Raw genomic sequence first — 25424 nt, forward strand, 5'->3', positions numbered from 1 at the left:
GCCCCTGATCATGTGACCCCCTGACTCCTCCCCTCCTGTGACCTCATCACAGGTCCTGTGTGCACAGAGCGAGAGCAGCCATATATGTGGAGTGCGGCTCTGTGGGTGGAGGTCGGTGCTGGAGGCTCCATTATTCTCTATGTGGAGTGCGGCTCTGCGGGTGGAGGTCGGTGCTGGAGGCTCCATTATTCTCTATGTGGTGTGTGGCTCTGGGGGTGGAGGTCAGTGCTGGAGGCCCCATTATTCTCTATGTGGAGTGCGGCTCTGCGGGTGGAGGTCGGTGCTGGAGGCCCCATTATTCTCTATGTGGAGTGCGGCTCTGCGGGTGGAGGTCGGTGCTGGAGGCTCCATTATTCTCTATGTGGAGTGCGGCTCTGCGGGTGGAGGTCGGTGCTGGAGGCTCCATTATTCTCTATGTGGAGTGTGGCTCTGCGGGTGGAGGTCGGTGCTGGAGGCTCCATTATTCTCTACGTGGAGTGCGGCTCTGCGGGTGGAGGTCGGTGCTGGAGGCTCCATTATTCTCTATGTGGAGTGTGGCTCTGCGGGTGGAGGTCGGTGCTGGAGGCTCCATTATTCTCTACGTGGAGTGCGGCTCTGCGGGTGGAGGTCGGTGCTGGAGGCTCCATTATTCTCTACGTGGAGTGCGGCTCTGCGGGTGGAGGTCGGTGCTGGAGGCTCCATTATTCTCTATGTGGAGTGTGGCTCTGCGGGTGGAGGTCGGTGCTGGAGGCTCCATTATTCTCTACGTGGAGTGCGGCTCTGCGGGTGGAGGTCGGTGCTGGAGGCCCCATTATTCTCTATGTGGAGTGCGGCTCTGCGGGTGGAGGTCGGTGCTGGAGGCTCCATTATTCTCTATGTGGAGTGCGGCTCTGCGGGTGGAGGTCGGTGCTGGAGGCTCCATTATTCTCTACGTGGAGTGCGGCTCTGCGGGTGGAGGTCGGTGCTGGGGGCTCCATTATTCTCTATGTGGAGTGCGGCTCTGCGGGTGGAGGTCGGTGCTGGAGGCTCCATTATTCTCTATGTGGAGTGCGGCTCTGCGGGTGGAGGTCGGTGCTGGAGGCTCCATTATTCTCTATGTGGAGTGTGGCTCTGCGGGTGGAGGTCGGTGCTGGAGGCTCCATTATTCTCTATGTGGAGTGTGGCTCTGCGGGTGGAGGTCGGTGCTGGAGGCCCCATTATTCTCTATGTGGAGTGCGGCTCTGCGGGTGGAGGTCGGTGCTGGAGGCTCCATTATTCTCTATGTGGAGTGCGGCTCTGCGGGTGGAGGTCGGTGCTGGAGGCTCCATTATTCTCTATGTGGAGTGCGGCTCTGCGGGTGGAGGTCGGTGCTGCAGGCTCCATTATTCTCTATGTGGAGTGCGGCTCTGCGGGTGGAGGTCGGTGCTGGAGGCTCCATTATTCTCTATGTGGAGTGCGGCTCTGCGGGTGGAGGTCGGTGCTGGAGGCTCCATTATTCTCTATGTGGAGGGCGGCTCTGTGGGTGGAGGTCGGTGCTGGAGGCTCCATTATTCTCTATGTGGAGTGCGGCTCTGTGGGTGGAGGTCGGTGCTGGAGGCTCCATTATTCTCTATGTGGAGTGCGGCTCTGCGGGTGGAGGTCGGTGCTGGAGGCTCCATTATTCTCTATGTGGAGGGCGGCTCTGTGGGTGGAGGTCGGTGCTGGAGGCTCCATTATTCTCTATGTGGAGTGCGGCTCTGCGGGTGAAGGTCGGTGCTGGAGGCTCCATTATTCTCTGGTTGAGCCTAGAATGTATGTGCTCCTTCAAGGTATAAATTATTAATGCCAGCAGAATATATGGGCTCCTGCCAGGCCCTGACTGCAGCCCATACAGTCTAGCCGGCTCACTGGTGAATACACTAGACTGTACGGGCTCCTGTCAGGTATATATTATTGTAGATACAGACTGTACGGACTCCTGTCAGGTATATATTATTGTAGATATAGACTGTATTGGCTCCTGTCAGGTATATATTATTGTAGATACAGACTGTACGGGCTCCTGTCAGGTATATATTATTGTAGATATAGACTGTACGGGCTCCTGTCAGGTATATATTATTGTAGATACAGACTGTACGGGCTCCTGTCAGGTATATATTATTGTAGATACAGACTGTACGGGCTCCTGTCAGGTATATATTATTGTAGATACAGACTGTACGGGCTCCTGTCAGGTATATATTATTGTAGATACAGACGGTACGGGCTCCTGTCAGGTATATAGTATTGTAGATATACTGTAGATTGTACGGGCTCCTGTCAGGTGTATATTACTGATGATATCAGAATGTATGGGCCCCTGTCAGGTGTATATTACTGATGATATCAGAATGTATGGGCTCCTATCAGGTATATATTACGGATTATATCAGAATGTATGGGCCTCTGTGAGGTATATATTACAGTAGTGATGATATCAGAATGTATGGGCCCCTGTCAGGTATATATATTAGTGATATCAGAATGTATGGGCTCCTGTCAGGTATATATTATTGTAGATATTGACTGTATGGGCCCCTGTCAGGTATATATGCTGCGATTGTTCTCGTATGCTGATTCGGCATGTAAAAATAATCACAGATGTGATCTGCCCCATAGATTAACACTGGTCCGAGTGCCATGCGATGTTTTCTCACATAGCGCTCGTCCGTATTCTACGCTAGTGTGACCCCAGCCTTAAACTTATGAAGCGACACAGACCACCTGCAGTTCAGCCACCATCAATATTTAAATTACAAGTTTTTCACCATCCAAAACCTAGTTCAATAGGTTTCTTAAAGGGAACCTGTCACCAGGTTTTCCCCATATATAGTACCACCAGCACCTATATGCCCTTATACACACCCTTCTAGAGTGCTGTACCGTATATACTCGAGTATAAGCCAAAATTTTCAGCCCACTTTTTTGGGCAGAAAGTGACCCTCTCGGCTTATACTCAAGTCATTGTCGGCGGGGGAGCGGCGGCTGTCACATACTCACCTTCTGGCGCGGTCCCTGCATGTCCTATGGTCTCTGGGCAGCTCTTCCTGTGTTCAGCGGTCACGTGGTACCGCTCATTAAAGTAATGAATATGGACGCATATTCATTACTTTAATGAGCGGAACATGACTGCTGAACATAGGAAGACGCTGCTGGCTCCCGGAGACCATCTGACAGTGAGAAGCTGCCAGGGACCGCGCCGGGAGCAGGTGAGTATGACGGGGGGAGGTGAGCATTGTGCGATATTCACCTCTCCCCGTTCCAACGCAGGGCGCTGCTGTCTTCCGTCCTCTAGCTATGGCTGTTCAGGTCAGACGGCACAATGACGTAGTTAGTGTGCGCGACGCCCTCTGCCTGAACAGTCAGTGCAGAGGATGGAAGACAGAGCAGCGCACAGCGGTGGAATGTGGAAGGTGACTATCGCAAGTGCCGGGGGCCTGAGCGAAGAGAGGTGAGTATGTGATTTTTTTTATTTTAATTGCAGCAGCAGCATATAGGGAATAATGTGTGGAGCATCTTATGGGGCATAATGTGTGGAGCATCGTATGGGGCATAATCAGTGGAGCAGCTCATGGGGCATAATCTATGGAGCATCTTATGGGGCCATCAACCTTCATGCAGCATTGTATGGGGCAAAAGTTTCTATGGAGCATCTGATGGTGCCATTAACATTTGTGCAGCATTATATGGGGCATATTTTAATATGGAGCATCTTATGGGGCCATCATGAACTGTACTGAGCATTATATGGGGCTCCTGATTCAATATGGATATTCAAAAACACTTAACCTACTGCTGTCTCAATTAATTTTACTTTTATTGGTATCTATTTTTATTTTTGACATTTACCGGTAGCTGCTGCATTTTCCACCCTAGGCTTATACTCGAGTCAATAAGTTTTCCCAGTTTTTTGTGGCAAAATTAGAGGGGTCGGCTTATACTCGGACCGGCTTATACTCGAGTATATACTGTATGTCTGTAAGCCAATGTGCATAATGTAAATAACTTCTTATACTCACCTACGGGGCGGTTCGGTGTTATGTTTGGTGCTGGTCTTCATCCGGTGCAGTCCTTCCCATGGATGATGTGTTCTACATCATCCACACTCCCTCCCTCATCACGCTTCTGTGCAGGAACATTTGTCTGCTGAGCACAAAGCAAAGTACTGCAAAGGGCAGAAAGAAGTGCACTTGCAAAGGAGCGCGATGGAAGACACCATGTGGATGACATAGGACGCGTCATCGACTCAAAGAAAGAAGGATGGTGATAGAAGAGAAGGCACCGGATTAAGACTAGCGAAGCCCATTGGATGGGGCTAGGCAAGTCTAATATGCCACTATCTTAAGGGCATACAGATAGTGGTTGTGCTTTATAAAATGCTGTATATAAGGGTATACAGGCAGTTGGCCTACTATATATGCACAGCATTTTAGAATGCTGTATATACGTGCATATAGATGGTGGCTGTACTTTATATGGGGGGGGGGGGACAGAAACAATGATTGAATAACTTGTACTAAGTAAACGGCTATGGTGCAAGAAAATATAGGGTACTTAGTTAACACGTTTGTTTGATTAAAAAAAAATTGCAAAAGCAATCCCACCACTTCATGGTGAACCTAATTGGGACAGTCCTAACTAATATTAAAAACCTTAATATACACTGCTCAAAAATATAAAAACGGAACACTAAAATCCCACATCCTAGATATCACTGAATGAAATATTCCAGTTGTAAATCTTTATTCATTACATAGTGGAATGTGTTGAGAACAATAAAAGCTAAAAAAAGAACAACGTAAATCACAACTAATATAGCACAGAGGTCTGGAGTTGGAATGATGCTCAAAATCAAAGTGGAAATTGAAGTTATGGCTGATCCAACTTCAGCGGAAATGTCTCAAGACAAGGAAATGATGCTCAGTAATGTGTGTTGCCTCCACGTGCGTGCATGATCTCCCTACAATGCCTGGGCATTCTCCTTATGAGGCGGTGGATGTTATCCTGAGGGATGTCCTCTCAGACCTGGAATAAAGCATCCGCCAACTCCTGGCCAGTCTGTGGTGCAACGTGACATTGGTGGATGGAGCAAGACAAGATGTCAAAGATGTGCGCGATAGGATTAAGGGCTAGTGGACGGGCAGGCCAGTCCTTAGCATCAATGCCTTCATCTTGCAGGAACTGCTGACACGCTCCAGCCACATGAGGTCTGGCATTGTCATGCATCAGAAGGAACCCAGGGCCCAATGCACCAGCATATGGTCTCAGAAGGGGTCTGAGGATCTCCTCTCGGTACTTAATGGCAGTCAGGCTACCTATGGCGAGCACATGGAGGGCTGTGTGGCCCTCCAAAGAAATGCCACCCCACACCATTACTGACCCACTGCCAAACCGGTCATGCTGAAGGATGTTGCAGGCAGATCTCTCTCCATGGTGTCTCCAGACTCTGTTACGTCTGTCACATGTGCTCAGTGTGAACCTGCTTTCATCTGTGAAGAGCACAGGGCGCCTGTAGTGAATTTGCCAATCCTGGTGCTCTGTGGCAAATGCGAAGCGTCCTGCACGGTGTTGGGCTGTGAGCACAACTCCCATCTGTGGTCGTCGGGCACTCAGACCATCCTCATGGAGTCAGTTTCTAACCGTTTGTGCAGACACATGCACATTTGTGGCCTGCTGGAGGTCATTTTGCGGGGTTCTGGCAGTGCTCCTCCTGTTCCTCCTTGCACAAAGGCTGAGGTAGTAGTCCTGCTGCTGGGTTGTTGCTTTCCTACGGCCCCCTCCATGTCTCCTGGTGTACTGGCCTGTCTCCTGGTAGCGCCTCCAGCATCTGGACACTACGCTGACAGACACAGCAAACCTTCTTGCCACAGCTCGCATTGATGTGCCATCCTTGATGAGCTGCACTACCTGAGCCACTTGTGTGGGTTGTAGAGTCCGTCTCATGCTACCACGAATGTGAAAGCTCAACCAGCATTCAAAAGTGACCAAAACATCAGCCAGAAAGCATTGTTACCGAGATGTGGTCCCCACCTGCAGAACCACTCCTTTTATTGAGTGTCTTGATAATTGGCAATCAATTCCATCTGTTGTATTTTCCATTTGCACAAAAGCATGTGAAATTGATTTTCAAACAGTGTTGCTTCCTAAGTGGACAGTTTGATTTCACAGACGTTTAATGTACTTGGAGTTATATTCTGTTGTTTAAGTGTTCCCTTTAGTTTTTTGAGCAGTGTATATTGATGTGGTTTTCCATTGCTGTGTCCAGTAGGTGGGCCCAATCCTTCTCATCCCTTATCCACATGCATGTCACATGACAAAATAGTGTTTTTAATTTTAGACTTAGGACTGTCCAAATTACGGTCACCGTGGAGTGGTGGGATGGCTTCGGCTTTTTTTTTTTTTTGTTACATAACACTTTTTTTTTTTAACTAAATACCCTATATTATTTTCATGCACTATGCTATTTATTTACTGCAGGGTATTCAATCATGTTTCAGTCTGTTTTTTTATCTGTTCAGAGGTGTCACGATATTGTATGACATGTAATATGATGTAATATGATTTTGTAGCTTTGCCTGTCAGACCCATGCTGCAGGCTAAAACCCCCCCTTCTCTCTGTGTTTGTGTTTGCTGAGATGTGGACGTGTATAAAAGTTTTTATTGCTAGCTGTAAATTCCAGGCTCTGGGCAACTTACTCATCCCTCCTCCCATCTATAATCAGCTAGAACTGGTATAGAATTTCCCAAAATCCATGAAGTCCTTTGTTCCAATACTGTAAGATATTGGGCCAACAATTTGGCCTAGGAAAATAATAAGTACATATTGCTAAGGTCCATCGGCGGATCTGTCAAACACTGTAAGCATGAGCCTCTAGTTCAAACAGGGACAGAGTACAGATTTCTCCGGAACCGGGTGTCAAAACGAGCCCGAATTTAGTATCATTAGAAAGCCAATTTTAGAATAAGAAGAATGCTGGGTGTGTTATGATTCTGACATGTTTGGGAATGAAAATACGAGACTTATAAGAATTAGAGTTAAATTTGGTAAGTTTGAAGGGAGAGGACGGACTGGGAAAGCCAGCCCTTTTGGTGATGTCACGGGCTGCAGTCTATAAGTCTCTGGCAGGCCCCCAGCAGTTGGTTTTACCTGAGGAGCCCTGACTGCTAGCCCTGATGAACTGGGACATATGGGAACTCTGCCCACTAGCCTGGTTGCCTGCAATGCCCTGAACACATGTAAGTGTTAATGTCTCATTTAACCCCTGTTATTTTTATAATTACCTTGTACATATTTTCAGTTGTCTCATATTGTAACATCTTTATATGCCTTTTTGTAAACACTGCATTAATTTTTTACGGAGTAAAATATCTAAATACTAGTTTCGTTCTCCTGTTCTAAAACGTACCCTAAGTCTTCTGAAGGGAGTTACGCTACTGTTTTGGGTTAGCTTCGGACCTGTTTAAACGAAGCTGGTGGCAGCATACCTTTGTTCTGTGCCTTTGGGAGTCACCTTAGCGATGGCAGCGTTGACAATTATTGTTCCTGCCTGAGTGGGAGTAGTTATATCGCCTCGCTGCAGCTTGCCCAATAGCCAGTACAAAGCAGGCAGCCTTTCTGGCGACTAATTACCCTAGGTGCAGTACCTAACCTGACCTGAGGTTAAGGGGGGCGCCAGAGAGCTGCAAGTTCAAGCGTAACTGTAAAGCAGGATATACATAAATCCCTGCAGTTCGTGGTATATTGAAGAGCAGGGGGATAACTAAAATAAGCCCCTGCTGTAAACGAAGAGGTCAATAGCCTTGTGTGTGTTTTTTCATCACATTGTAGCAGTGGAGGGATAACTAGGATAAGCCCCCCTGTGCATGTGATAGCCGTCTATTGGCCTAAAGTCACCCTGATCCGTGACGTAGGGTGTTATGACCTGGTGGTTAAGGAACAACACTGATATGACCTGGTGGTTAAAGAACAACATGGGACGAGCTCTGGTAGCTGTACTGACCGCAGTTCCTAATCCTAACACCAACACTAGCAGTAGCCGTGGGATGTTCCTGTCACTCCCTAGACACCTCGTCACAGCCTGAGAACTAACTACCCCTAAAGATGGAAACTGAAAACTATCTTGCCTCAGAGAAAACCCCCAAAGGAAAGAGCCCCCCACAAATATTGACTGTGAGTGGAGAGGGAAATGACATACACAGAAATGAAAACAGATTTTAGCAAAGGAGGCCAATACTAATCTAAATAGACAGAATAGGAAAGGATACTGTGCGGTCAGTATTAAAAACTAAAAATCCACGCAGAGTTTACAAAAATGATCTCCACACCGACTCACGGTGTGGAGGGCAAATCTGCTTCCCCAGAGCTTCCAGCTAGCCTGAATATATCATAATGACAAGCTGGACAAAAAGAAACATAACATGAGCAGAGCAATAAGTCCACAGCAAATGGACAACAAGAGAACTAGCAAAAACTTATCTTTTGCTGAAATGGACAGGCCATAAGAGAAATCCAAGGGGAGATCTGAATCCAACCCAGAAAACATTGACAGCTGGCAAGAACTGAAGACCAGAGCCAGGTTAAATAGCAAAGCCAGGAGAGACAATGAGTGAAAGCCGCTGCTAAGCTAAACTCAAGGAGCAGCAGTTCCACTCGAAACCACCAGAGGGAGCCCAAGGGCAGAACTCACAAAAGTCCCATTCACAACCACAGGAGGGGGCCCAAGAACGGAATTCACAACAGTAGGGGTGACGGTCATGGTGTGAATCGTGACAAGAGGCCAGTGTGAATGTGTACTTACACGCTGCATGCAAACACCTGGTCACAGATTCCCTTTAACTCCTTAATGACCAATACACCTTTTTTACTGATCTAAAATGTAAGATCTAAGAGAATACCATCCCCAGACAGGTGGCAACCCTGCAGCTGTTGGCTGTACAACAGGGGTGTCAGACTGCATTCCTCGAGGGCCTCAAACCATGCATGTTTTCAAGATTTCCTTAGCATTGCACAAAGTGCTGGAATCATTATCTGTGCAGGTGGTTAAATTATCACCCGTGCAATACAAGGAAATCCTGAAAACATGACCTGTTTGCGACCCTCGAGGAATGCAGTTTGACACCCCTGCTGTACAATATAGCTGACAAAATGCTGCATCAGCCACAATCAGTGTTGGCACTGACCTTGGCTGTTTAAACCCCTTAAATGCTGCTGTCAAGTGACTTAAGCACCTAAATGGTTAAGGCTATGTGCGCACGTTGCAGATTTGCTTGAGGAAATTTCTGCATGGTTACTGCGTCTCTTAGCAGAAAACGCAGTGGAAATTCTGTACTTTTTTATGTGGATTTGATGCGTTTCTATAAATCATGAGTGCTAAATATATATTAAAAAAACAAAAATAAGGAAAATGCATCACAATTCCTTTATTTATTCAAACTCTTCATGAGATACCCTCATTAATATTAACTAAAGACACACACACACACACACACACACACACACACACACACACACACACACACACACACACACACACACACACACACACACACACACACACACACACACACACTTGTAGGAGCATTAACATAATTAACCTACATATGCTGTAAAAAAAACAACTAAGAAACCTGCGTGAAATGCAATGTTTATTTTTCAAAAAATTAAAATAAAACCTGCCTGGGCTCCCGCATAATTTTCATAACCAGCAGAGGGAAAGCTGACAGCTGATGTTACTATTCTGGAAAGGAGACAATAACCATAAAGGCTCCCAGGCTATTAATATCAGCTCACAGCTGTTTGCTTAGCCTTTACTGGCTATTTTACAGGGAGACACAAAATATTGACATGGGGTCCCTCTATCAAATCCAACCAGCAAAGGTTAGGCAGACAGCTGTAGGCTGATATTAATAGCCTGTGAAGAGGCCATGGATATTGGCAGCCCCACAGGCTAAAAACCATCAGCTCTCAGCCGTCCCAGAAATGGCGCATATTATAGATGTGCCAATTTTGGCATTTAGCCTCGCTCTTCCTACTTGCCCTGTAGCAGTGGGGTTCATATTTGTGCGGTTGATGTCACCTTTTTATTGTCAAGAAACAACAAGCCCACAGGTTAGTAATGGAGAGGCATCTATCAGACATCTCTCCATTACTACGCTGGCCTAATGTCACCTTACAATACAAAGGTGACATTAACCCCTTATTACCCCATATGCCACCGCTACAGGGCAGTGAGAAGACAGAGGCTGAGTGCCAGAATTGGCGCATCATACAGATGCACCTTTTCTGGGGTGGTAATAACCATGGTCCCTCTCTAGGCTATAATATCTGTCCTCAGTCACTGGCTTTCCCTCTGTAGCACAGAAAATTGTGCGGGAGCCCACGCCAGTTTTTTCAGTGAAGCATTTTTATTAAATACACACAGGCCCCAAATTTTACAGACACAGACACACACACACTACTAACCGTATTAGTCACTGACCTATATAAGTCTAACTGTTCTGCAATGGTTTGCTGTATGTAAACCATGTCTCCTATCCTGTCAGCCTCTGCAATGATTTGACAGAAGCCAACAAATTAACTATCGGCTATTCTGCTGTCCGTGTGATAGATTATATGTATACACACACACACACACACACACACACACACACACACACACACACACACACACACACACACACACACACACACACACACACACACACACACACACACACACACACACACACGTTTAGACACACCTCATTTAAAGATTTTTCTGTATTTTCTCGACTATGAAAATTGCACATTCACACTGAAGGCATCAAAACTATGTGGAATTATATACTTAATAAAAGTGTAAGACAACTGAAAATATGTCTTATATTCTAGGTTTTTCAAAGTAGCCACCTTTTGCTTTGATGGCTGCTTTGCACACTCTTGGCATTTTCTTGATGAGCTTCAAGAGGTAGTCACCGGGAATGGTCTTCCAACAATCTTGAAGGAGTTCCCAGAGATGCTTAGCACTTGTTGGCCCTTTTTGCCTTCACTCTGCGGTCCAGCTCACCCCAAACCATCTCGATTGGGTTCAGGTCTGGTGACTGTGGAGACCAGGTCATCTGGCGTAGCACCCCATCACTCATCTTCTTGGTCAAATAGCCCTTACACAGCCTGGAGGTGTGTTTGGGGTCATTGTCCTGTTGAAAAATAAATGATGGTCCAACTAAACGCAAATAGGATGGAATAGCATGCCGCTGCAAGAAGCTGTGGTAGCCATGCTGGTTCAGTATGCCTTCAATTTTGAATAAATCCCCAACAGTGTCACCAGCAAAGCACCCCCACACCATTACATCTCCTCCTCCATGCTTCACGGTGGGAACCAGGCATGTAGAGTCCATCTGTTCACCTTTTCTGTGTTGCACAAAGACACGGTGGTTGGAACCAAAGATCTCAAATTTGGACTCATCTGACCAAAGCACAGATTTCCACTGGTCTAATGTCCATTCCTTGTGTTATTTAGCCCAAACAAGTCTCTTCTGCTTGTTCCCTGTCCTTAGCAGTGGTTTCCTAGCAGCTATATTACCATGAAGGCCTGCTGCACAAAGTCTCCTCTTAAGGGCTTGTTTCTATTTGCGAGAAACACGTCCGTATCTCGAATGTGGAAACCAAGCTGTGGCGCCGGCACTCCAGAGCGGAGCGTGCGGCTGCATACGAACACATGGAGCTGCACGCTCCGCTCCAAAGTGCCGGCGCCACAGCTTGGTTTCCACATGCGAGATACGGATATTTTTCTCGCAAATGGAAACAAGCCCTAACAGTTGTTGTAGAGATGCATCTGCTGCTAGAATTTTGTGTGGCATTGACCTGGTCTCTAATCTGAGCTGCTGTTAACCTGCGATTTCTGAGGCTGGTGACTCGGATAAACTTATCCTCAGAAGCAGAGGTGACTCTTGGTCTTCCTTTCCTGGGGCGGTCCTCATGTGAGCCAGTTTCTTTGTAGCGCTTGGTGGTTTTTGCCACTGCACTTGGGGACACTTTCAAAGTTTTCCCAATTTTTTGGACCGACTGACCTTCATTTCTTAAAGTAATGATGGCCACTCGTTTTTCTTTACTTAGCTGCTTTTTTTTCCTTGCCATAATAGAAATTCGAACAGTCTATTCAGTAGGACTATCAGCTGTGTATCCACCAGACTTCTGCACAACACAACTGATGGTCCCAACCCCATTTATAAGGCAAGAAATCCCACTTATTAAACCTGACAGGGCACACCTGTGAAGTGAAAACCATTTACGGTGACAACCTCTTGCAGCTCATCAAGAGAATGCCAAGAGTGTCGAAAGCAGTCATCAAAGCAAAAGGTGGCTTCTTTGAAGAACCTAGAATATAAGACATTTTCAGTTGTTTCACTCTTTTTTGTTAAGTATATAATTCCACATGTGTTAATTCATAGTTTTGATGCCTTCAGTGTGAATGTACAATTTTCATAGTCATGAAAATACAGAAAAATCTTTAAATGAGGTGTGTCCAACTTTTGGTCTGTAGTGTGTCTCTTTAGATTTTATATACACCTATACTGTGTGTATATATCTATTCTATTGTAACCTGTCAGTGTGATTTTACTGTACACTGCACCTGAATTGTCGGGCCTTTCATAGGACACCGTTGCGTATTTATCGCAAGTCACACTGATGGCCCGTGTGGTGCGAGTTTTTCTTGCACAAATAGACTTTCATTGGCGAGGCTGATATACGGTGCAAATCACAGCATACTGCAATTTCACTCGCACATATAATACGGCCGTGAAAAAAAAAAAAAAGTGATGGGAGATTAACATTGGTCTGAGTGCTATGCGATTTTTTTTCTCGCATAGCACTCGTCCGTATTCCTCTCTAGTGTGACTCCGGCCTTCAAGGGAGAATCATTCAAAATTCCTATTTTTTACAATTTGTAAAATTTCTGATTTTTTTACAAAATAAAGCAAAACAAATCAACCCAAGTTTACCATTATCATAAAGTCTAATATGTCACGAAAAAAAAAAAAAAAATCTCAAAAGCAATGGGATGTTGAAGCATTCCAGAGTTATTACTATATAAAGTGACACTGGTCAGATTTTAAAAAAATTGGCCCGTCACTAAGGGGCTAAGAGCTTGTACAAGTGAACATTGTTTCAAAAGTGGTTTACCTGTCTCAGGCAGGTTTCACACCAGCGTTCGGCAGCCTTCTTCCTCCGTTAAGCCCCCCCCCCCCCCCCACTACTGCACCTCTTCCTTCAGCTCCGCCTAAGTCTGCATGCGTCCCCTATCTTTAACATTGGGTACGCAGGCATGCTTCATTTTGACGATGCGCTGAACTGCGTCGAACACAACATGTTGCATTTTATTGCGGTCGGCGCAGCGTTAAAACACATGCGGAGGCATCCGCTTGGCCTGCGTACCCAATGTTAAAGATAGGGTATGCAGGACGCATGCAGACGTAGGCGGAACTGAATGAAGAGTTGTGGCAGTGAGCGGGGCTTAGGCTACTTTCCCACTAGTCCGTCGGCCCGACGGACAGTGTGTTTTATGTAGCACAATGTGGGCAGCGGAGGCAGTTTTACAACGCATCCTTGGCCCATTGTGAGTTCCGGGGAGGAGGGGGCGGCGTTTCGGCGTCGAAAATGGCGGACTCGACGCACAAAAAAAACGTTACATGGAACTTTTTTTTGTGCCGACGGTCCGCCAAAACACGACGGATGCGACGTGTGGCAATCCGTCCCAGTGTGTCGCTAATGAAAGTCTATGGAGAAAAAAACGCATCATGCAGGCAACTTTGCAGGATGCGTTTTTTCTCCAAAACGACGCAATGAGACATGCCTCACACGACGCTAATGTGAAAGTAGCCTTAACGGAGGAAGAAGGCTGCCATCCGCATCCCTGCCGAATGCTGGTGTGAAACCAGCCTAAGGCTGTTATTATAGCACCTTACATGTGTTACACAGTGTAGCATGGCTAAAGGGTGTCTAATCGACGGGAGATATGTGTCACATAGATGGCTTACCGCTGTGATGTAACCATAGCTGTCAGTATGTGTGTCAGGACCTGTGGTGGGGTCACAACCACATGTCTGATCATGTGATGGGTTCTGGGTGTGGTTAGACCTATTAAAGAAAGCCTAATGCTAGCCTCCAGAGTGAGTGGTAGGCCATGTTCACACTTTGCGGTTTTTACCGCGGAACCGCCGCGATTTTGATGCTGCGGGTCCGCAGCAGTTTCCATAGCGTTTACATTAACATGTAAACCCTATGGAAACCGCAAACCGCAGTGCACATGCTGCGGGAAAAACCGCGCAGAAATGCAGCAGTTTACAACCCGCAGCATGTCACTTCTTTGTGCAGAATCGCTGCGATTCTGCACCCATAGGAATGCATTGAACCGCTTACTTCCCGCATGGGGCTGTGCCCACGTTGCGGGAAGTAAGCGGTTAATGTGCGGGTGGTACCCGGGGTGGAGGAGAGGAGACTCTCCTCCAGGCCCTGGGAAGCATATTTGGGTGTAAAAAAAAAAAGAATTAAAATAAAAAATCATGCTATACTCACCTCTCAGCGCTGCCCGCGGCGTCCGGTCTCAGTTGCTGTGCGAACAGGACCTGTGGTGACGTCGCGGTCACATGACCGTTATGACGCCGCGGTTACATGACCGTGACGTCACGAAGGTCCTTGTCGGCACAGCCGCTTGCAGCGCCGAGGAGATCGCAACGTCAGAGGGTGAGTATAGCCAATTTTTATTATTTTTTACATTACTATTGATGCTGCATATTGCTGCATATGCAGCATCAATAGTGCAGGAGTAATCCCGCAGCGGAAACCGCGGAACAAACCGCGATAAATCTGCAGGGATAACCGCAGCGGGTTTGCCCTGCAGATTTCTCAATTCCGCTGCGGGAGAACCCGCAGAGCACACCGCAAAGTGTGCACATAGCCTTAGGGATTCTGTCCTGGTGGACAGAGATCCCTGTGTCCAGGTGGGACACTACAGACAGGAGTCTGTGTGTGTGGAGGAGAGAGCCTCCACAGTGTGTTAAGGCTTCAGATAGAGCCTGAGTGCTGGACATTGCACAGCCTGTGTGCCCACAGGCCTGAGAAGAGCAGAGATCTTCTATGGACTCTTATGTTATGTTGGCCTGATGTACGGACTGTTTACCCGTTGTTCATGTTGCTATGTGGTTTATGGAGTGAATAAACCTACATGAACGCTAGAGAATGTGTCTCCTGTTTCCTCCAACGCACCTGAGCGAGTGAATCCTTACACAGATACATCAGGGGCTTGTCCTGCCCTACGCCTGAAATGAAAGGCTAAAATACAATGTGGAGACTTCATCAGAGCAATGTTTTATTTACATTCAGAACTGGTTTAAGAGGAACAAATGACCATTTCCCACAGAAATCTCAGACTTTTACTTATAGAAATACTGGATAAATATCATTTTACCATAAGATATAGAAACATTTCTAATTTTATAAAACTGCATTTATTTTGCATTGAATAACTTTATGCCTTTGCTTGTTTCATTTTATGCATTTCTAAAGTATTGTAAAACTGTAATATGCTGTTGGTGCCTGCGGGCTGGACTGTCGGTCTGGTATGTGGCTCTGCCCCCCCAGGCCTTCCTCCGGTGTCTGAGGTTTCGGTGTCCCAGACCAGAGATCATAATACCGGCCTTGAATTGTGAAGGACACTGCAGCCGACCCTGAGAAACATCCAAGGTGGGAAAGCCCCATCATGTCAAAGAGTCTGCTAGATCCAGGCCTAGCAGACCAGTGCTGGTGGGTTCATGGATGCCAGAAGGGGGCTGGCCTAAAGGAAGGTCTCGTCTTTTCCTGGTGGGTCGGAGAGTTGTCCCGTCGGTTTTTTGGACAGAACATTTCCAAAACAACCAAAATTGAACAGCAGATCTCTTGGGAGGCAGACTTTAGTCCTCTGTTGCAGAAGCAAAGTACTCTTAAACTGATCGGTGCAGAGTAGGATGCACTAGAAAGTTGGCGTGCATGATTGTTCAGGGCACTGGTGGTGTGGACCGGCCACCAGAGAAGGCCTAGACCGAAGCCTGGATATTTTAAGAGCAGGGTCACAGGAGCCTCTGGAAAACATGGAGGCTGCATGAATAGGAAGGTTTCCTCAGGAGACGTCCATATTGCTCAGGGGCAAACTAGGACATATTTGTCCTGTCCTTTCCATTTTTTTTCTTTTTTTTTTTTTAAAGTAGCCCCCTCACTGCCTGGTAGGATATACCTGTCCTGAAGATCACACATCATTCTTCGCAGACCGATGATGAAGATGGGCATGGAATAACCTGGACGCAGACCTTTCGGCGGCTGGCACATAACGGATTCGTCTTCCCTCCCTACTCTATCTGGCTCTGGGGGGGCGAGAGGGTAGGGGGATTCGTGGCATGGACCGTCCTCTGGGGAACCACAAACACTCTTGATGTGTTAGGGCCTTGCCTCGTAGACCACAGATGATACGGTAGTGACAATTCTAGGTGGGAGATTAGAGTGACAATTCCACTATCGCCCTCAAAAGCCGTATCTGGGGAAAAAAAAAAAATTAAAAGAAAAAGGAAAATCGTTAATAAAAAAAAAAACCCAAAACCTAAGTCAGAAACTGGGCTGGGCGGTCCAGACCCATGTCTGCCTCCTACTGACATTAAGCTAAAAAGGATTAGCTTCGTGCCAGTTGGTGGTGTAGCCTACTCTACAGGGAAATACCTAAATTTATTTTTTTTGCATAGCATAAGCAGCATACACTCATACCCCCCACATCAACCAGATGGCCACACAGCATAACCTCGCTCCCCCAGTCAGAAACCTCCACCTCACATTAACCAGCGGACCCCACAGGATAAATCCAAAGCCCACCAGACATTCCCTCCCCCAAGCGTAAATCCAAATATGATGCCCCCTGACCCAACCATAAATCCCATCAGACACCCCCCCCCAATCGAACGCCACCCCAGCTTAAACTCTCATCGGAGGACATCCAACCCCCACAAACCCATCCCACGTCCAGCCCCCACAAACCACCATCGGATGTCCAACCCCCATCGGATGTCCAACCCCCACAAACCCCCATCAGACGTGGACCCCTCACCCAGCACAAACCCCCAGATGCAGACCCCCCACCCAGCACAAACCCCCAGATGCAGACCTCCCACCCAGCACAAACCCCCATCGGACGTGGACCCCCCCCCCCCCTCCTACCCAGCACACACCCCCTTCGGATGTCCACCTCCCACCCAGCTTAAACCCTCTTCAGCCCCCCAAACCCAACCCATAAGCAGGTTGCCCCCCAATAAAAGGTATCCCCCAGTAAGCAGCAGGTCACCCCCTAATAAAAGGGTTCTATCCATAATCAGCAGGTCGTCCCCAAATCCCACCACGGGATCCCCCCCAATAGCCAGCAGCAGGTCGCCTCCCCACATTCCACGACAAGCAGGTCGCACCCCACAAACAGGCCGCCCTCAAATCCCACTGCAGGGGTCCCCCACAATAGCCAGCAGCAGCGGAGCCCCCCAAAATCCCACCGCAGGGGTCTCCCACAATAGCCAGCAGCAGCGGAGCCCCCCAAAATCCCACCGCAGGTCGCTCCCCACACAGACAAGTAGGTCGACCACCACAGGGCCTCCCCCCAATAGCGATCAGCAAGTAGCATTTTTTCACCCTGAAACCACTAACCTCCATGGCGTCCACAAGCTGTCATGCTGCCTTCATTTGCCGCCTTGGTAAAAAGAGAATACGCCCATGATGTGAACTCAGAACACGCCCCCTCACGATAGGACACGCCCCTGGAAATGACGTCACACCTGGAAGGAGCCCATACACTCTAGCATTTACCATTATTCTCTATGTGGAGGTCGGTGCTGGAGGCTCCATTATTCTCTACTAGACTGTGGCCCGATTCTAAAGCATCGGGTATTCTAGAATATGCATGTCCCCGTAGCATATGGACAATGATGATTCCAGAATTCGCGGCAGACTGTGCCCGTCGCTGATTGGTCAAGGCAACCTTTTATGTTACCAATTATATTATTCTCTATGTGGAGTGCGGGTGGAGGTCGGTGCTGGAGGCTCCATTATTCTCTATGTGGAGTGCGGCTCTGCGGGTGGAGGTCGGTGCTGGAGGCTCCCATTATTCTCTATGTGGAGTGCTGCTCTGCGTGTGGAGGTCAGTGCTGGAGGCCCCATTATTCTTTGTGTGGTGTGTGGCTCTGTGGGTGGAGGGTCCACACCAGAACTGTAGCAGGTAAAGACCCCAATATCCACATGTGTCCCTTCTAATTGGAGGGGAAGCTATCATCTCTAATAATCCTCGGACAGTTCTGACAAACACGGAAAAGTGCCCCTTTATGGAGGAGACAAAGTCTGTTTAGTCCCTTTAGCTCCATAGCATCAGCTCTAATCCAATGGTGAGAGAGCGATTTACCCTGAAGAGTCACAGATTGTGGGGTTGTTGTAAAATGTTATATTTAGGGTGTTTTGTGTTGTCTCCTTATAAGAATCACAATGGTTTTGTTCCTTTTCGCTGATAGATACAAACGACCGAAATATGAAAGACGGGAACCAAGGAAACATGTATTACTCTCATAGTACGGGGCCTCCACACAGTATTGTCGGGAAACCTTCATATAGAGGCCGGTGGGGATGGAGTCAGTGACGGACTCTGGACAGATCTGTTTCTAGAGCCGTAGTAGAAGATGAAGATGTCGTCCTCACCATGAAGTCGTTATTTCTCCTGTCACGTGTAATGAATATCTCCTGCAGTATTGCTAATGCCGATTCCAGGGTCGGTAAATGAGACGAGAATTAGCGATATGGAAGATGAGTCTATGAGAATCGTTTTCCGCTGCCGACTCCGAGGGAGAAACTGCTTGTTGTCTGTGGCCTAAATATATAGGGTTTATTAGTAGATGGAAAGAAGAAAACTAAACACTGTAAAATAGCAAATATACCATTGCTGCTTGGGTCCCCGCCAGTCTCTGATTGGCTGTAAGAATCATAACTTCGTTAGGACTGAGCAGAAAATACAGTCACCAAAGCAGTGAGTAACATAGGCAGTGATTGGGAGCATGGAGGAGATGTCTTAGTCAGCAATTCAACTTACGTTCCAGTCCATACAAGACTAGAGAATACAACATCTACAAGTTTTATCTTTTTATGTGTTTCCCCTTATTATCGCCAGGATTTTTATGATGTTACATCGGCTCATCTTTTTTTCATTCAGGTCTCTACAATATCCGATCCTCTGTGAAGATCTACTATAGAAGAGAATTTTCCTGATTTACCCATCAAAGATGGATATGGACAGAGACAAGATGGCGGAGAGGATATTACACCTCACCCTAGAGATCCTCTTCCGGCTTACTGGAGAGGTGAGAGATTCTGATGACGTCACATTACATCATTCTTATCTATGGGAATAACAGATGGACAGAACTGGAGAGGTGAGGACTCTGGAAATGTCTGTAGTGAGATTTATTAATGTGTCTCTCCATAACCAGGATTACACAGTAGTGAAGAAGACCTCTAGTGAGCGCTGTCAGGACCCTGTGTCTGAGGGACGGGGAAGACCCCTAAGCCCAATCACGGGACCTCAACCTCACCCCCTGATACATGAGAACATCAATGACCAGAAGATCCTAGAACTCACCTACAAGATGATTGAGCTGCTGACTGGAGAGGTGATACTGCTGGGAATGCTGGGACATTATACAGTAACGCTATGAAGGGATCGGGGGGATGACGGTGTCATTGTGTGTGTCAGGTTCCTATAAGGTGTCAGGATGTCTCCGTCTATTTCTCAATGGAGGAGTGGGAGTATTTAGAAGGACACAAAGATCTGTACAAGGACATCATGATTGAGGTTCCCCAGCCCCTAAAATCACCAGGTAATGGACTGGACTAAATACAGACGGCCTATAATTATCTGTATGTAAAGAATAAATTCAGTCCCTGTATGTGTTTCTTCCAGATCTATCCAGTAGGAAGACAACACCAGAGAGATGTCCCCATCCTCTTCTTCCACAGGACTGTAAACAAGAAGATCCCAATGTTCCTCGGGATCATCAGGTAGATAGAGAGGTGTCATGAGATCTCCCCTATGATGTGTAGACAACTGTGAATGTTTTGTGCTCAGTTTTGTTTTATCCACCATTATTGTGTTGTTTTTTTTTTCATTATCGCTGATCGCACCCACTGAGAGAAGGGATCCGTCCCCAGTAACAGGAAACCTACAGATGAAAAGGGGCTCACCTCCTCAGTTGGTTTCTTGTTCCTGCGGGAACCTGCACAGGAAAGGTTACCTGGGCCTGTGCCTGCCACCTGTGAGGTGTCTGGGGAACGGCAGGGGCTGCGGCACCTGAAGCAGCGTCTGGAGATCCCTGCCTGTCAGTCTTCACCATCGTCTGATGGTGGATGATGTGAGGCCAGGATCCGGAAGAGGCTGTCCTGGCTCACGCGGTGCAGTAGGACCAGACCGGCACTCATCTTGTGGAGCGGGATGCGTGCATCGGCTGCCCTTCTCTTCCATCGGGCAGTGCTTTCGGATTTAGGCCCATGCATGCGCACTGCCCATTCAACATTACTGAACTGAAATTGCTTGGGTTCACTTCCAGGGGTCCGGGGAGGCTTGTTCCGGAGATGGACGGGCTGTAAGTATAAGATCCGGCGGCCTCCTGCTGCCAATGTGTCCCAAAGATGTCCTCTCCAGGAGAATCTGAGGTGCACCCACAGGTGGTGGAAGTGCAGCCGGACAGCAATCCCAATAACAGCAGTGGGCGCTCCCAAGAGGGCAACTCCACTAACAAGAGTGTACGGAGTAAGCTGTACCATCTAGAACTCGTGCTGTGCCTCCGCTTCCAGAACCGGTACCACATGACAGCTTCACTGGGTGAGTGTTACATGACTCTGCCTCAGGGTGGATTGATTTAAATCACGCCGATTTAAATCATGATTTAAATCACTGATTTAAATCAAAAGGTTTTTTTTTAATATAAATCACGATTAAAATGAGAAGTGAGAGCAGTGCGCATGTGCGCCCATAGTTACACAGACGAAACTAGGGGCAACGATCTAACGCCAGGGTGAGGGGGGGACCCCAAAGTAAGTAAAAATCTTTTTTGTTTTACTATATGGCAATAGGTAGGTGTTTAAAAGCAGCATGTCTTAATTGTATAAACTATTAATAGCCTCCACATTTTGTTCATACTGCCCCTTTAATTCCACACTTCTAGCTTGGTTTCACTTTTGGTTTAGTTTCTTTTTCCATTCAGTTGACATGTCCAAACTTGTTGGATAGTCAGCATCCTACAGAAACCTCTGGAAGAGCATGGCATTGTGAATGTTACACATATACAGCCTTTATTCTACTGAGTTAAACAACTCAGCTTTATCTCATGATGGAAGAACCTTTGGATGGTAAAATATTTTCCTCAAAAAGCAGTTTATTGAAAAAAATCCGATTTAAATAAAAAAAATCCGATTTAAATCAAAAAAATCCGATTTTTTTGATTTTTTTTAAAAAACATTGATTTTTATCCACCCTGCTCTGCCTACTAAGCTGACTCACCTTCTTTCTGTGTACCTCCCTATCAGGCTAAGAAAACTAAAAAAGCCAAGCACAAAGAATGTGCCTTGTGCTCACAACCCCTTCCTGACCTCTATCTTAAAAGACTGTGTCAGAGTTGTATCAGCCAGACTTTAGAGGAGGAGTCCTCAGTTAGATCCGCTGATATATGATTAATAAGAGAGGAACTTCAGTCCTTAGGATGTTTAAACAGGCATAAGAAACATAAGTCTAAAGCAAGGAGTGTTACCCCTGTCTCCAGTTCTGCTTCCAGTAGTTACCAGGCTGGATTCTCTGGTGCTTCTGATTCATTGTCATCTGGTGAAGAAGGGCTATCTTTTTTTTCCCATAGAGAGTATGGATAACCTGGTGAAATCAGTTAGAAATAGTTAGAAATACCATGGGGCTTTTAGAGGTGAAAGAGGTTAGATCTACAAAGGAAATTATGTTTGCAGGTCTCTCGCAGAAAAAGACGAGCTTTCCCGGTTATTGGTGTGGTGAAGGATTTGGTCAGGATGGAATGGAGCAAGCAGGGACAGCGCGAGGGTTCCTCCCTTCATCTTCCAGGAGGAGGTATCCCTTTGTCCCTTTGAGGAAGATGACTGGACAGCTTGGTCCAAGGTGGACTCCACAGTGGCCTCGACTTCTAGACATTTTGTCCTGCCTGTAGAAGATTTTGTGGTCCTATCTGACCCTCTAGACAAGTGTTTCTCAACTCCAATCCTCAAGACCCACCAACAGGTCATGTTTTCAGGATTTCCTTAGTATTGCCCAGTTGATGGAATTAATGCTTGAGCAGGTAATGAAATTATCACCTGCGCAATACTAAGTAAATCCTGAAAACATGACCTGTTGGTGGGTCTTGAGGACTGGAGTTGAGAAACATTGCTCTAGACTGCAAAGCAGAGACATTACTTAAAAGATCATGGGAGTCCTGCACCAGAGCCTTTAGACCGGCTATATCCAGAACATGTACAAAAATTGTACATGTTCTGGATAAAATTGTACAAAGTCTAAATTGTGCTCAATTCCATGCCAAGGTGAGTTCCTGTTTGGCAGTGTGCTCGATTAGATCCTCACCAAGGCGGGAAAGAGAAAGAAGGGGTTCCCTAAACAGTCTGTTCCGTCCTACAGGAGGGCCTTCAGAAAGTGACCATTCGGTAGAAGGTGGCCTTATGAAAACGCTGGGAGACAAAGGAGACCAAACAAAAAGGTGCCCATTTTAGCGGATCCTCTCCCAGGAAGAGTAATAAATTCCATTGACCCTGACCTCCTGTGGGCGGCAGGTTAAAAATGTTTTGCCACAGATGGCGGGAGATCACTTCTAATCCCTGGACCCTGAGCTTAGTAACATCGGGGTTGAAACTAGAGTTTTGTCGAATCCCCTCAGATTCCTTTGTCATCACCTCTCTTAGATCCCCGGCACGTCCAGGATAGTTACTACGAATGCTAGCCCTGATGGATGGGGAGCTCATATGGACGATGACCTGGCCCAGGGGCAGAGGTCCATAGAGGAGGCTCTTGACTCCTCAAATCTAAAGGAATTAAAGGCAGTCAGTCATGCTTTACATCGCTTTCTCCCACAGCTGCGGGGGACGCATGTGAGAGTTTTGTCGGACAATACCATGTCAGTTTCATTCGTATACGTAAATTGGCAAGGCGGAACTTGATCAAAATTGCTGATGTCTACTGTGGTGGATGTTCTCGATCTGGCCGAAGCCCATCTCTTGTCCCTCTCAGCCCTTCACATCAGGGGAGTGGAAAATCTTAAAGCGGCTTCCTCAGTCGTCATACGTTATATCAGAGAGAATGGGGTCTCAGTCACCAAGTATTCAGGAATTTAGTGGACTTGTGGGGACTTCCGAAAATAGACTTGTTTGCTACCAGGGACAACATAAAGGTCCAAAGATTTGCCTCCCTGGACAGAGCAGATCAGCCGGAGTTGGTCGACTCCCTCCAGTTCCCTTGTCGCTTCAGTCTGGCCTATGTGTTTCCTCCAATGATGGTGCTTCCACAAGTCATCAGGCAGATCAGGGACGAGAGAGAAAGGGTAATTCTCTTCGCTCCTTTCTGGCCCAAGAGACCTTGGTTTTCATGGCTCAGAGCCATGTCCATATCTGACCCCTGGATCTTCCCATCAGATCCGGGCCTGCTCTCTTGCAGTCCATTCTGTCATCCTTGGGTGAGAGGTCTCCACTTGACGGCGTGGAACTTGAGGCAGTTGTTGAAATTAAGGGGGTTTTCTGACAACCTGATTAGTACCAGTCTGCACAGTAGGAAAGAATCCATGACCAAGATATACAGTACAGTGTGGAGGAAGTTCCTTAATTTTCATACTGGGCCTTTCTCTAGTGAGGTTCCAGTTGCTGCAATTTTCGAGGGTTGGGAGCTGGGTTTTTCAGTTAACACATTAAAGGATCAGATATCAGCTTTTGGGAGCCCTATCTAGTCGTAATATTGCAGGAGATAGATGGGTTGCACGGTTTATTTCAGCGTGTGAGCGTAGCGACTCTGTACACATTGCTCGCTTGCCTCCCTAGGACCTGAATCTGGTCCTTGATGCCCTGATAGGTCCGTCTTCTGTCTTGTCGCATTAAAGTACATATCATTAAAGTACATATTAAATATCCCTGAAGGCAGAGTACGGCTCTGTTTGTGTCTTTTCAGAGCCACAGGAAAGGGTTTGGAGTCACAAGGAGCACTTTATCACGTTGGATCACAGATACAATCTGTCTGGCTTACTCAGCAAAGGGTGAAGGTCCTCCGGATGGAATGAGGGCACATTCGGCACGGGCTATGGCATTCTCCTGGGCTAAGAAGGCGGACATCTCGATTGATCTGATATGTAATGCTGCAACATGGTCTTCACCATCTATCTTTTACAGCCACTATAGACTCAATTTGTCATCTGACTTTGTTTTCGGGAGACCTGTCCTCAATACAGTGGTCCCTCCCAGATGATGGTTCTCTGTAAGTCTCTCAGTGGGTGCTGTCATGGCGAGAATAAAAAAGGATTACTTACCGGTAATTGTATTTTATGGAGTCCACGACAGAACCCACTTCCCTCCCTTAGTAGCACATAATAGAGATGTGTATGTATTTCACTTCGGGTGATGGTAGTATACGTTGAAGTATATGTTTATACATATTGAGTAGTTTTTATGAAGATGTTCTAATGTTTTCTTGGCGGTTCCTCTTGTACTCTGTAATCCAACTGAGGAGGGGAGGGGGACCACCCCTTTTTATCTGTAGGCTTCTTGTTCCTGGGGGTGGATCCCCTCTCTCAGTGGGTGCTATCGTGGACTCCATAAAATACAATTACTGGTAAGTAATCCGGTTTATCCAGTTTGTAATAAGAACGGTGGAGATGGCAGGATTAGAGCTGATCATAGATGTGACTTCTCCATCTGTCTGTGACTTTTACAATATTTGTTTCAGTGTGAAGATCTGACCCGTATTAATACTACAGAGACGTATGTGAGGGGTGATGACGAGTGGTGTAAAGAGGAGATTCCTACATATGACTACCCAGGTGAGTAGTAACCACTAAATGCAGAGAAGTCACAGATTCTTCTCAGCCACTGTCTGTGGCTGCTTTATCGGTGGTGTAGTCTGGCTGGATCACAATCGTGTGATCACCATTTTGCCTCGAGACCACAACATTCTCCTCCACCCAAAAGTGTTCAAATGACTTTGGACTTTAAAAGCCCTTTTCTATAGAATATATAGCCTGGAGGGCCAACCTACACCCTGAAATTAGGAGACGATGGTCATAACCTGCCCAGATCTGTAAACTCAAATGACAGTGTACGTAGAATGTGCTGACAAGTTAGAAAATCACTTGAAGAAAAATACTATGATGGGCCTGTA

At 46.8% G+C, this 25424-nt stretch overlaps 1 protein-coding gene and 1 long non-coding RNA gene across 4 annotated transcripts in view; one reads left to right on the top strand and one right to left on the bottom strand.

The window, feature by feature from the left end:
* Positions 1-749: 749 nt before the first annotated feature.
* The window catches only part of LOC143766505 (uncharacterized), a 36848-nt gene continuing 12173 nt past the window's right edge, over positions 750-25424 (top strand). The window contains exons 1-6 of the mRNA XM_077254244.1: positions 750-936; positions 19215-19362; positions 19492-19671; positions 19755-19878; positions 19962-20059; positions 24993-25086. Of these exons, the coding sequence (XP_077110359.1) occupies positions 19285-19362; positions 19492-19671; positions 19755-19878; positions 19962-20059; positions 24993-25086 (574 nt within the window). The 5' untranslated portion in view covers positions 750-936; positions 19215-19284. The remainder of the gene's footprint in view (positions 937-19214; positions 19363-19491; positions 19672-19754; positions 19879-19961; positions 20060-24992; positions 25087-25424) is intronic.
* On the bottom strand, positions 16163-20341 carry LOC143766543 (uncharacterized). 3 transcript variants are annotated; one of them, XR_013213585.1, is made up of 2 exons: positions 20243-20341; positions 16163-16523 (listed from the first exon to the last, which is right to left on the bottom strand). It is a non-coding gene; the product is annotated as an uncharacterized LOC143766543 (long non-coding RNA). The 3 variants fall into 3 exon arrangements; XR_013213583.1 differs by lacking the exon at positions 20243-20341 and adding an exon at positions 17669-17752; XR_013213584.1 differs by lacking the exon at positions 20243-20341 and adding an exon at positions 17654-17716.

The sequence above is a fragment of the Ranitomeya variabilis genome, chromosome 4, assembly GCF_051348905.1.
Source record: "Ranitomeya variabilis isolate aRanVar5 chromosome 4, aRanVar5.hap1, whole genome shotgun sequence".
Taxonomy (NCBI): domain Eukaryota; kingdom Metazoa; phylum Chordata; class Amphibia; order Anura; family Dendrobatidae; genus Ranitomeya; species Ranitomeya variabilis.